Below are 14,080 nucleotides of genomic sequence, written 5' to 3' on the forward strand. Positions count from 1 at the left end.
AAATCTTATGGGAGATACCCCTCCAATGGAATTGTTTAGACTAATCATTATTTTCCTTTTTACACCCAATAGTGATTTATTTACATTTTTACTACTTTCTGCTCAAGATCTGTGAAAAATTTTTACAGACATAGTCTAAAACTACCACATATTGTCATTAAACTTAAGCACAATCAGCTCTATATTAAAATCCCATCATGTCCTTTACATGGGCAGTCACCTATACCAGTACCCAGACTGACTGGCTTGGGAAATCATAGAATCACAGGATGGTTTGGGTTGGAAGGGACTTCCAGGGATCATCTAGTCCAACCCACCTGCAGTCAGCAGGGAGATCCTCTATCAGGTTGCTCAGAGCCCTTTTGACCCTGACCTTGAATAGCTTCAGGGATGGGGCCTCAACTGTTTCCCTGGGCAAGCAGTTCCAGTGTTCCACCGTCCTCATGGTAAAGAACTAGTTCTTAACATCAAATGTAAATCTACTCTTCTCTGATTTAAAACCATTGCCCTTCATCCTATCACCAAAGGCCTTTGTAAACAGTCCATCTCCAGCCTTCTTTTAGGCTCCCTTTCCTACTGGAAGGTCTATTAGGTCTCCTCAGAGCATTCTTTTCTCCAGGCTGAACAACCCCAGCTCCCTCAGCCTGTCCTTGTAGGAGAGGTGTTCCAGCCCCCTGATCATCTTCATGGCCCTCCATCAGGTTCATGGCCTTCCTGTATTAAGGGCTCCAGTACTAGATGCAGTATTCCAGGTGAGTATACCAGAGCAGAGCAAAGTGGCAGAAACACCTCTCTTGTTCTGCTGGCCACACTTCTTTTAATGGAGCCCAGGATGCAATGACTTGCAGCATCATTCTCAGAGATAGTCTAAGATTTCAATTACATTATTTCTTTCCTAAAGAATACTGAAAATTGAAATCAAATGCTAGGCTTAAATTGGGGATTTTCCATGATCCAGGTGACTATTATGGTTGTTGAGTCTGAATTTCAAAACCTGCTCATGTAAACAATCTTCCTTAACTCAGTAAGCATACTTAGATACAGGATTTGCAATTAATATTGTGTTGATGACTACGTAATAATTTCTTTTAATACTAAACAATAATTATATTACATCTCAAGGCAATCTGATTTATGAAGGTCAGCAGTGACAACAACATTTTTGGAGGCTCACAGCACCTGAGAATTTGACAAATACTTAGTTCATGGAAAGGTTTAGGTGAATGTTGTATGACTGATTCAAAAGTTGTGTGATTTCATTAAGGACATTAAAAGTTATTTATTACCGTGCCAAGTCACATGATGAAAGTCAGTTTATAATTGTAACAGTTTGTAAAGTATATGATATGAATGTCTTCCCCTATGTTAATTTTGGGAAGCATTTCTGACTATTTATGTGAATACTGCATTGTATCTTGAGCACATGTTTTGGAAGAATTCAGTCATACTGGCAAGGAAATTTGGGACCTAAATGTCCACAAATGTTCCTTTTTATGTAGCACAGACATTGCTTTTGCAGTCAGATGAAGACTATTAAGTATCTTGTAAGCATACAGGTAGAGAGGCCATTAAAACCTTATCTGCAGTACTTAGGAGTTGTTTAAAAATTTAAGGGGTTTTCATATTTAAAGCTAAGGATTTTTTCATGTCATCTTCTCTCAGGTCTTCTATGATGTTTAGCCAAAATTACTGGTAGTTTCAACTTTGTTCCATCTTTCAGAGCAGTATTTAAATAATAAAAAAAATATATCACAACTAATGTTTAGCTCTTGTTCTACCTCTAGCTGTGCCAAAGTTGGGAGGTAACTTAATAGCATTCTAAGTCCTTCTAACTAGTGGAAGAAAAATACCTTACTCTCTAGAATAGTAAGCATACATCAGAAAGTGGTGAAAAAATATCTTCTGCCATTTGTGAGTGTCAGCTGAATTAAATTATTGTATATCTTATATTAAATCTGGAATTTAAGTAGTAGCTTTAAAATACAAAATCAAAAAAGGCTTACCACATGGATGTGTTAATAAAGCGCAGAGCAAAGAGAGGAGAAATACTCACCTGACTTGTGGGGTTTGGTAAGTTGGACAAAGTGCCACAAAATACGATGAGGAATAATGTTTCAATACAGCTCAAGTCTAAGAAAACTTAACCACATTCCTGGAACTAAAATCGGTCCAAACAAGAAACAAATCAAGGTCTCTGTTCTGGACTGTCTTTCAAGCTTGGGCCAAGTGTAATGCAGCTAATACACGCAACCTTTTACAGTAAATTTTAACATCATTGAACAACTAGATGTAGACATCAATGTCTTTTTTGGGCCCTCCAGGTGAACACTGAGGCATTACAAAGTTACTGCTCAGGGGTGCAAACCTTTCAGCTTGGGGGCACCTGTGGAAATCCTGTGTGAGTTGGGCTGTTGGTGCAGAAGATTTCAAATGGGCAGGAGCCATGTTTTGTTACACAGGTTCATTACCTGTTTGTTATCATCAATATTAACAGTATATCTCTTTCAATGTAAAAGAACAGTTAGAGCATTAAAACCCTGAGTCCTGGGAGATTCAGTTCTGTAAATGGGAAGCACTTAGGCACTGTTCTATTCAGCAGCACTCAAGCAGCAGCACCAACAACAACCATATTCATTTCAGTACTGACCCTTAAAAAGGTTGCTCTCTAAAGAGCAGAGAGCATGAAACCTATCAAGCAGAATAAAGAATGTTTTTTTTAAATTCCATGTAATACAGAAATATAAGTTAAAACAAATTTCGGTGTGCATTAAGCATGACTAGGAAGTACCACGGGGAATGCAGGAGATAATTACAACAGTGAAGAACTACACTTATCTAATGTGGTCTCCACACAAGGACACTCCACCCCATCATGCAAAATTTAGGAAAACTTGAAATTGTAAGTCAGTAAATTGGCAAAGGGGTTTTGTAGTTGTCTCCAAATCTGCAGCACAGCAAAGGTGAACACATCTTTGATGTCGCAGTGGTGCTGGCCTCGGAGAGAGGGATCTCCACACAGTAGGCAGCACCTTCCTGTATCTCCTCTGTGCAAATTCCTTGGGGCAGCAGCTGAGGAGGTCTTTTCACCTGTCACCTCCCTCACTCTGTAAGTCTTCTTTTCAGGGAACAGTTTCTGACTGACAATGTAAAATGTCCTGAGACCTTCCTGGATCACGCCACCACTGCTTTCACTTTAGAGATGTCTGCCAGGGGCAGGAGTGGGAGCCAGGGATGCATAGAAGGGTTTATGTCCAAAGCTACCTGAGGAGTCAAACACAGTTTTGTGTCTTTATGCTGTTGCTCAAGTGGATCACCAGGACAGACAGTGGCATCCAAAAGGATTTTGTTTCAAAGGAAAAACACAAAAACATTATGTGATGGGTCTGGGTAAGGTCCCACAGAGGAAGTATTTCTGGTCCTTTCTGTTGATCAGCTCAAACTATGAAGCATCAAATGTGATTATACTACTTAGCTTGTCTGCAAACTTCCTAGTGCTTATAAAGTTATTTACTCTTGTTTAAGAAAGATTATCAATCAATTTTGTACCACCCATAAGGAGACAATCTGCATTGTTACGTGTGTCCATTGTCTAACTAATAAACGAAAAGGTGGTCAGAAAACAGTGGCCAGAAAATGGCATTAATGATATAGCACACAACAACCAAACTAAACAAAAAGCCTCCAATCACCGACATGGTTTTTTGTTTTGGTTTTTTGTTTGTTTGTTTGTTTTTAAGGAAAAAACCCAACCCAAACCAAACCAACAAAACAAAACCCAACAAAACAAGCCAACAAAAACACCAACCTCCAAAACCTCTGGTATTGCATCACTGCAGATGAATACCTATTTTTGTTTGATTTGTTCCTTGTTATTTTTTTGGGTTTTTTTTCCCCAAAGTGAGCTACTTTTTTTAGTGCAAAGTATACATGAATTTATTTAGTTTTAAATCTGAAAATTAAGAACTTTTGAGGGTCAAAGTTCCCTACTTTATTCCTTCACTCCCAAAATAATTCTTAGTAAGAGCTGACTGAGCTGTTTTGCACATGCTTATCTGCTTTATTAATTTTATCTTGTAAGAAATATTGCTGTCACCTTATATATAATCACTGTGTGCTTATTTCCTTGGAAGAATAAGGTTTGAGATACAGGTGAGCGGTGATAGTTTGTTCTCCTGCTGCCTTTGTCTCTGGCACTCTAGGGACTTTTAGAGATCCTTACATGGAAGTTGCTTCAGAGATTACTTTATTGCTTGTTTTTTGTCTGCTAATTTCTTCTATAGAATATTTTCCTCATAACTACTGCAGTTCTTTATTACTTGGGTTTTGTTTCCTTTTTATGCACAATGTAATTTATACCATATTTGATTTTTTAAGAGAAGACTATTTAGAGCAGACTGGATGTCTTCACTTTATTTTTATTTAGATTTTTTTTTTATGTCATGCCTTGAATCTAGATAACTTCCTCTCCTTTTCATTGCTCTTTTCTGTAAAAATTCATGTACTGTATACCACAGAAAGCATGATTAAGAATCTCTTCCAAATTCAGGTTTTTTTACTTCTGTAAACATAGAGGCTGCTGCAGGATGGCTTCCTATGGAGTCAGTTAAAAAGTACACAAAATCAAATTTATCTATCCCATGCAGTTTAGTAGTACACTAATACTCAGATTAACAGTGATATCAAACATACTACTCTTATTACCTAACTCAATCAGTAATTGAAATACAGTAAATTCAAAGAAATTCTACTGCAAGTTTCTTGGGTTTTTTTGTCTTGAGCCCTTCCTAAGAAAAAACAAAACAAAACCAAAACCCAAACAAACAAAACCCCCAATCCTGTAAAACCCTATGCAGTGAACTGTAAAATATAGTCAGCCAGGACTGTTAATTGACCATTTCTTCTGTTCTGTGTGATTAAAAAGCTGTGTTTTCATACAATTAGAAAAAAACTGGAAATGGCTTTTTCTTGTAGATGTCAGCTTTGTCTGAGTCACATAGTCCATTTCATGAGATTAAATACTTTCTCCTTAGATGTTGGAGAAGGGAAACAGTGTCTAGCTAACTTGTTTAGGATTATACTTTTTCTATTCTAAATCATGCTAATATTGCTCACATAATTTATACTAACTTTGATAGTTAGAAAGGACAGATTTTGTTTCCAAGGTCAAAGAACTGTCCTATGTTTATACCAAACCAAACTAAAAAACAGAACATCAAAAACATCCCCCGAACCCTCAAAACAACAAAGCTTGTACCTTTATTAACAACGTGTGATAAATCAACACTGAAATACAGCTGGTGAAAATTTTGCTCATAAATTAAAACTGGTTCCATTTCCAACATAAACTATTTTATAGCTTCAAACATCTTGAGAAAAGAAGAAATGTGGAGTAGTGCATGTCCTTAGGTTTTTTTGAGAAGATTTTTTTTTTTAGTTGGAAATGTGTGAATTCTTTCAGTGAATTATGGAAATAGTGACTTTTTAGTGAGGTTTTTGCTCTCCTTCCTGGTCAGCATGGATTTTTTTTTTTAAGGCCTTATTTAAGTGTAACTGTTCATATTCAGTTGTGATCAATGATTGTTGTTTAGTAACCTCAGGTTCTTGGTCAATTTGCTATGGATATCAAAGAGGATTGGACCGTAATGGATTTTGCTCTTATTTGCCACATCTATCAATTATACAGCCAATCTGACTTTTTTTCAGCCCCTTCTCAATATCTCTATAACTCTTATAGTAAGATTTACAGACTCGTTTTAGGAATGCAGAGGTCAATCCACAGGACTTGGCATATAGGACATAGGTATTACTTACTTAGGTCCTGATTCAAATTGCCTGATGTCTTAGGTACATCAAGGTATGTTGCGTATCTTAGGGGATCAGAGCTGGTAAGCATGGTCAATATTTTGAGTTTTCATCTGATATGATGAAGCTAGAGGATCTAGGAAAGGGAATTTGAACATAAAATCATAGACTCATAGAATGGTTTGTGTCAGAAGGAATCTCCAAAGGCCATCTAGTTCAACTCCCTCTGCAGTAAGCAAGTGCATCCTCCACTAGATCAGGATGCCCAGAGCCCTACCAAGCCTCACCTTGAATATCTCCAGGGATGGGGCCCCAACTCCCTCCCTGGGCAACCTGTTCCAGTGTCCCACCACCGTCATGTACATAACATCCAACCTAAATCTACTAGTTTGAAGCCATTACCCCTTGTCCGAGCAATATAGGCCAGCACTATAGATCCTCTCCATCCTTATAGGCCCCCTTCAGGTACTGGAAGGCTGCTCTTAGGTCTACCCAGAGCTTTCTCTTCTCCAGGCTGAACAACCCCAGATCCCACAGCCTGTATTCATAGCAGAGGTGCTTCAACACCCTGATCGTTTTGTGACCCTCCTCTGGACCCGCTCCATCAGGTTCATGTCCTTCCTATATTGAGGGCTCCAGACCTGGATTCAGTGCTCCAGGTGAGGTCTCACCAGAGCAAAGTTGCAGAATCACCTCTCTGGATCTGCTGGCCACACATCTTTTGATGCAGCCCCTGGGCTGCAAGTGCACACTGTCTGCTCATGTCCTGCTTCTCATCCATCAGCACCCTCAAGTCTTTTTCTGCAGGGCTGCTTTCTGTCACCTCATCCCCCAGTCTGTATTGATAGTGAGGATTACTCTGGCCCAGGTGAAGAACCCTGCACTTGTTGAACCTCATGAGGTTCACCTGAGCCCACCTCTCCAGCTTGTGCAGGTCCCTCTGGATGGCATCCCATCCCTCTGGCATAGCAACAGCACCACTCAGCTTGGTGTCATTTGCAAACTTGCTGATGGTGCACTTGATCCCACTGTCTATATCATATAGACAGTATATATACCAGGTGACAGATAAGAACTCATGCTGCTCACAACTGCTGTTCCAGATTCTAACATTTCTGATCCTTACATTCTTGAGTATTCTCAGACCAGACTTTTAATCTTGTTCTCACGTTACAGAAACTAGAATTTTTTTTTCTTATAATGGAAGTTGAGATTCTGATAGTATTACATGACTCCAGAACCCTAGGGGAAAAAGCCCCAAACTGTCTGTACCTTAATCAGGTCCTGTATACAGTAAAAGCATGAAGATGTTTGTCTGTTCTCATTTATTGACAATCTTTAAATATGTCCAAAAAGAACTAGGTCTGCAGTGTCACAGTGCAGGCAGCTGGATTGATGAATCAAATTTGCTGTCTACTTACCTGGTTGAATATCACATTTTACAGGGTAATATTTCCCCAAAGAAGAATTTACAATCAATAAATCACTTGAGACAAGGATCAGATTTATCCTACAGAATAACTGTTCCTTGTTGACATTTTTGAAATTCCAGTTAAAAGTGCCTGAGTCTTCATATTTTTAATGTTTCTGGCATCTAGAAATTTCATTATAAAGAATTTAAGCAGTAAAACCAGCTGTGTTTGGTTTTAGTAATGTTTTACACAGTGGGTGGAAGATTTTAATTGTAGTTCTTGAGTGTTTGTGCATGAAAATATTGCTGATGCAATTACAGTTGTGGTGAAGTCTCTCTCTCAAAAGCTTCTTGTACCTGGTCTGTCCCTAATTTCTGAACTGAAGTCTTGATTGTGAAAGAAACCTTAAAGTGATACATTGATACCACTGTTGATACTTGTCACTACCCAGGATCCTGGTGCAGGTGAGGACCTGGTTGTGCTGCAGGCTGTTCTAACCTGGGATAATACAGTTGTGTCTCCAGAAGTTTGCATTCTGACAGAGGGCTTCTGATTTAACAGCTTTGTTATCAGCTGCTAAACAGGCCTCCTTGCTCAGGCTTTATTATCCTGTGAGCAGAGGCAGACGTAAATTTTGTACAAGCTTCTCAGCCATGACAGTTCACATGTGAGCATTGAAATTATTATTGATTCTGTTAAACCCAGTAAAACCTCTCTGTTAGATCTTGCCACATACCTCCTATTATGACAATAAATGATGGAAGAAGGTGGGGTGTGGATTAAAGGTTTGGGACATAAGGCAGGCCATCCAATCATTTGGGATTCTTATGAGTATATTGCATGGTTAACAATATTAATGTTGCTAGAAACAGTATTTTATTTTGTTCACTTATGTAAACTTTCCTCGTCCCTTTCCCAAATGCTACTTAAATAAAATTCCTGCCTGCTTTTCCAGAAAAAGCCAGAGATTAAGTTTCACTTCACATCTTGACAGTTTTCAATTTTTATCAAGTTCTTGTTGAACTTATCCTCCAAAAATGTCTCATTTTTCCAATTAAATGCATTAATTTGCCTGCACTATGCCTACTGTACCTTTAGTCTCTGTTTCAGAGATATAATACCTGCAAAAGGCAGTCCAGTTCTGCAGTATAAGAGGATGCCCTGATAACAGATGACAGGGAGACTAAAACATGTTGTTGTGTCTCTGAACTGCATGCTTCTGGGACTGAGCTGTCTGATCCAGAACCTCTGTGCTTCCACAGAGAAGCAATGCAGGAGGAATGAGTTGTACTTAAAAACCCAAACCAAAATAAACCCAAAACCAAAACAAAACCAACCAACACCTTCCCCAAAGACAAACCAAGCAACCACTTTTCAGATTCCTAATCTCTTCTGTATCTCTGGTAATACATAACATCCATTAACGTACACAGGATTGATAGCTCATCAGTAAATCTGTTGCTAACACTGTCAGCTGTACTGCATATATCCAATTCAGACAGGCTGGGAAGCCCCTGCCCTGTGTGCCACCATCCGCTGCAGTCAAACCGCACTTTGTATGTAAATCTTGAGACCTGTTGAAAAGGCAGTGACTACACATGCAGTGAGATGTAAATTACGTTTTTACTAAGATACCTACTACAGTGAACTTTGTTACCCAAACGAAAGAAACATGAATACATCTTCCTAAGTTTTACCCCAGATCTCTGTTTTGGTTTAAAACAATGTATCTCTTTAAATTAACTTCATTCGGATAAATTGTAGCTTGCTTCTGGTCTGTCCAGCAGCTGCTCTTTTTCAGTTGAACTCCTCTTCGAAGCTTTACTTCTTTTTCAAAATCTCACAAGATGTAAATCAATAACAATATTACCAGTTAAGGTAAGTTGTTATTTCAGTGTTTCCTCATGCACTCTGTTTTGCTTTGAACAAAATTATCAGAGTATCATGGGTTGAGTTGAATCTGCTACTGATACTCAGTACCATGCTGCTCTCATGCCAGCTTCAAAATGAAAATGCTGGCTGGAGCAAAGTGTCATGGGGCTTGAAGTTCAGCTGGTAAGAGAGGCTTCCTGTTCTGATTGCTGCTTCCAGGTTCTGGATTTGGGGTGTTGGTCTTTTCCACTGGGTTCTGTGTGCTTGGGTTGAGGGGGAACCTTTTTATCTCTGGCTTCTACTGCTGATTCTGCATTTTACTGCATGTTTTCTGCAAAGAGGCTAAAGCAATTGTGCATTGTATTATCTCAGTACATTCTTTATCTCAATCCATTTTTTTTTTTGGTGTTGCTTTCCTTCCCATCTGTGTTGGAAGAGAGGGGCTTGTGAGAGTGGGCTGTGTTAACCTAGGACACAGAGCAGGGGCTGTCTCTTCAGTAGCACAAAGCATGTTACCAATATTTCAGCAACAATAGCTAATTCTAAATAGCAGATCACGTATTACCAAGAAGTAGTTATAGGAATTGTTTAATTTATTCATCAAAGCCTAGCATGTGCATTTCACTTTCTTCTGTTGTTGAAGAACCATCTCTTTCTAGAAAGGATTCTCTACAGTGCAGAATAGTTCAGTTTCTATGGAAGTTGATATAGAAGTGTTTAGAACCACATGGAAAGATCACAAGATTGGACGTATCAGGGTTCTCAATGCCATCATTAAAAAACATTCAACATGGAAGTTCTAGTTTTCCTAGGGAAGTTCTTAGGCACAAATGATTCAAGGAAATCTCATCAAATCCTTATCAAAGACTGCATATGATTAATGTAACCTTGATGGAAGCAAAGACTGTTTAACAGACCCATTTCTGTCTTTGGAGTGTTAGAACAACTTGTAATGCAGTTAGAATTAAACCAGTACCAAAAGAAATAATATAATAATAAAGAACCAAGAACTTGGTATTCTGTGGCAGAAGAGTATTACAAACCATATATGAATACCACAGTTGGTATTAATTCCTTGTGGTTGAAAGGTGTGAAAACTTAGAACAAATAATAAAATAGCCAAATGTATATGTTAATCTTTATGATGAGTGAGTGCAGAGCATTTCCAAATCACGTCTCTTGAGGTGGCTAGAACAAACCATTTCTATAGCATCCACAATTTGTAACAGGGAAATAAAAATAGGGGAAACAAATTGCCAGGGAAAAAAATCTGGCAATTTCCAGTATCAGTAAAGATTTAATGAGTTATCTCTTCCTCATTGCAATCAGATTTTCCCTTTATGGATAGTTTTCATCATCTTAGACAAATATGGACATTATTTCACAGCCAATACTGTCTAAACTTTTTAAAAGAAAACTTGTGTTTATTTTTGTAGAACAGCTCAGTTCCCTTGTGTTAGAGGATTTGGAACTGGCTCTAACTATTGTCTGTAGCCTAAATGCTAACTTCACCCTGGAGAAACTCAGCTGCTGCCAGTAAATAGCAGCAATCCCATCCCTGGCTGATAGAAGAGCTGTTGAAGGCTATTCTCTACCAAGACGAACAGAGATGCTGTTAGCACTCTCTCTTTTGAACGTTGCACCTTCCTATTATTCACTTCGTGATCTGCAGTTTGAGTTGTACTATTCCAGAGAATGGACTTCTGTACACTGCCGAATAAACAAATGACCCATACTTTCCTTTCAGCTCAGGTTCCTTTGGGTTTTGTAAATCTGCATTGAAGGTCATTTTCTCCCAAAATCTGAAATTTATTCTCAGTGGTTTGCTTAATACAAATTTAAATGTAGTTAAGAAAAAAAAAAGAAAAAAACCTTCAAACTGTGTAAAGATCAAAAGTACTATAAATTCCTCTCGTGGCAAGCACAGAAAGTTATATGAAAAAAATTTAATACCTATTTTGATCAATTCTGTTTGTATTCACAGTAATTTTTTTCCAGAAGTAACTAGCTGTGTGTATTCTGCAGAGTAAATGTTTGTAAATCCCAACATTATCTGCTTGAGTCATGCTTCTACATAATATGTATGCTGAGAACTACATTGGCCTTGGCGGGGGGGAGCTTAAGTAGAGACATTCTTGTACTTAGTTTTCCAAAGAGAGATGAAAGGTTGTTGTATTTCTCTGGGGAGGAAAAAAAAAATTACCCCATTTGGAATACTAGCCCATTAAACCAGTCTTATTTGATGTACTAAATTTCAAGTGCCACATAGAGATATGGGGCCATAAAGAGTCTCTATCTACTTGACAGAGAAATCATGAGCATCCACAGAATATAGGTATGAACTGGCAGCATGGCCTAGCATAAGCATGTATGTGTGATCACACTGGATATCGGTCTTTGCTGGATGTCATTCAGTAGAAGTGTTCTATGAAGTGATGGTATTACTTTTTTGAAACAGGGATGAAATTTAATGTGATCCCAGGAGGTAATGTTTGTCACCTTATGTGTATTTTTTGCACTGCTTTGGAAGATGGTAGTTTGTCATCTTGTAAAATGTACTGCATTCTGAAATTTCTGCAAGTATTAAAGCTTACTAAGATGTGTGTTCCACAATGATTTAGTTGGATGTTACCGTTGTGAGACAGTCTCAATGAATTTCTTTTCTTGTTTCATAGTTTATGAAGTATGAATATAGCAAACTGACAAGCATGCATTTAAAGCATCGCAACATTATATAGTGTTTCTGTCTGAAATGGATTCTTCCTGGTATTTCTAGTTATAAGGTGGTGTAACCTGTAATTTAGGATGCAAAAGAAAATGCAGAAGCTCTCTTGTTTGGTGGAGACACTAAGCAGCGAAGAACAAGTACAGATCAGTAGAGCGACTTCTATGTGTGCACACTTCACCAATCAGATTAAACTGGCATAAACTTCTAAAAACATAAAAAGAGAAAGACCTAGGACAAATAAACAGTGTCATACTGGTATGCTCCCTATTTTACACTGAAGTCCTAATTCTGCAGCTGTCCATGCTGTATACAGCTATTGGCCACCCTTGCTCTGGAGTAAACATTGTGAATTCCTAGCCAGGGATAATCTAGAAATGAGTACATACCAGATTTGTGTGGGTTATCCTTCTTCTTTGTATTCTCAATTAAGGTGGCACTGCAATCCTTGTTGCTTGTTATCCTTTCATCCAGCCCCCAGCAGCTACATGCTTCACATGTGCACGCAATGAAAATACATTGTCTGGTGAACTGCAAGCAGCTTTCATCAGGATGTGCTTTGAGGGAGCTGTGGTGTGTGCTCAGAGGAGCTCAGGATCCTCAACAGTGCCTGCAAGGGCCATGTGGTTACCCACAGCTTCTCTAGTAGGAATGTTTATTAGCAGCAATATAGCAAGATAGTCAAGCAAGCAGGACTGGTTAAGGCTGAAGAAGGTGAAAGCTGTCTGTGAGCGTAACACAGGTTTTAGCCATATATAATTTCCTCTCTGTGTTGAAACCTGTGAAAGCCATGGGCAAGGTGGCTCTGACTGTCTATGCCCAGTGTGGAGGCCTACGTTGCTGTATCACAGAGCTGTGGAAGACCTTCTGCTTACAAATGGTTCCAGAGTCATCAAATAGGGCACAATTGTGGTGGGTGTAAGAAGCTTGTGCTTTGTCAAGGCCCACAGTGTTACGCTGTTTCTTTAACACATTTCTTTCTCCTCATATTTACATGCCTCCTAAGTTTAACTTGTCTTCATTTTCCATTTCCTCCTGGTTTAGCTGCTTTGATAGCGACGCTTTAGATAATTTTTCTAAGTGAGGTATAAATGTGGGACTTCAGTGAATAAAACTATGCAATGGTAAACCTTGTACCAATCCTCTGAGAAAAGTATTTTTGTTAGTATCGTAATTGTGGAAAAACAGCTAATAATGGAGTGGTAACAGAGAAGCAAAAACGTAACCCTACTGAAAATACCATATTAGCCATTGATAAAACACTTTGCCTGAAGAAATCTTAGATATATGGCATGCCTGTTAATGCTTCCTTATTTTCTTTTGAAGGATCGCCGCTTTAATGATGAGATTGACAAACTGACTGGATATAAGACAAAGTCACTCTTGTGCATGCCCATAAGAAACAGCGATGGAGAGATTATTGGCGTTGCCCAAGCAATAAATAAGACTCCTGGAGGTGCCCCTTTTTCTGATGATGATGAAAAAGTAAGATTGCCTTTACTTTTGTATTTGTAAAAATTTCTTTTGTAACTCAGTAGACTTTTCTGAAGATACTTAATCCAGATACACGGGACAGCACTTGAGTTTGTGATAGTTTTCAAGAAGTGCTATCTGTTCTGTAAATGTATTAGATCTTGTGGCTGCAACTTCAACTTAATGGTCTAAATCTTATTTACACTTTCTTCACATAGTAGATCTTAATAAAAAGACTTTTGGTTTTGAAAATTTACCTTCAAGAATAAGTTCATGGGGAAAAAAACTATTCCCAAGACACTCTTAATCTTGCTGAGTTCAAAAATCACCATCTTTGTTTAGTGCTCTGCATGGGATAGATGCCTGTAGCAGATGTGAAAGATTTTTTATTTTAGAGGAGATTATGCATGTGCAACTTCTGCTATTTTAAAATACAGGAGACTTGTAAATACCCATGAAATGACAAAGAGGGCAGGAAGGGGACACTAGGTGTGTATATGTAATGAAATTTGGAGAGTAAAGTGAGCTCAGAAGTCAGGAGAATAGACAGAGTCACAAGGAGGGAACTTGAATTCAAGAAAATAGGAATTGGTGCTGTTGAAGGCAGGCACATGTAGCTGACCATGGAGAAAAAATGCTCATGAAGCCAAAAGATGAGGGGCAAAGAGGGCAGCAGGCTCCCAGAACAGTAATTCTGTTTGCTCAGGAGAGAGAAATGGAATCTCCTTTGAGAATGTAATAGGGAAGTATCTTTTCGTGTGCTAAAATAGTATTGAATCTAATCTTTTGTGGAAGT

The 14,080-nt window shown here is 38.5% G+C and overlaps 1 protein-coding gene across 1 annotated transcript in view; it reads left to right on the plus strand.

The window, feature by feature from the left end:
* The window catches only part of PDE11A (phosphodiesterase 11A), a 121,091-nt gene that overhangs the window by 3,627 nt on the left and 103,384 nt on the right, over positions 1-14,080 (plus strand). The window contains exon 2 of the mRNA XM_054381023.1: positions 13,138-13,296. Within this exon, the coding sequence (XP_054236998.1) occupies positions 13,138-13,296 (159 nt within the window). The remainder of the gene's footprint in view (positions 1-13,137; positions 13,297-14,080) is intronic.

Source organism: Indicator indicator, chromosome 5, assembly GCF_027791375.1.
Source record: "Indicator indicator isolate 239-I01 chromosome 5, UM_Iind_1.1, whole genome shotgun sequence".
Taxonomy (NCBI): domain Eukaryota; kingdom Metazoa; phylum Chordata; class Aves; order Piciformes; family Indicatoridae; genus Indicator; species Indicator indicator.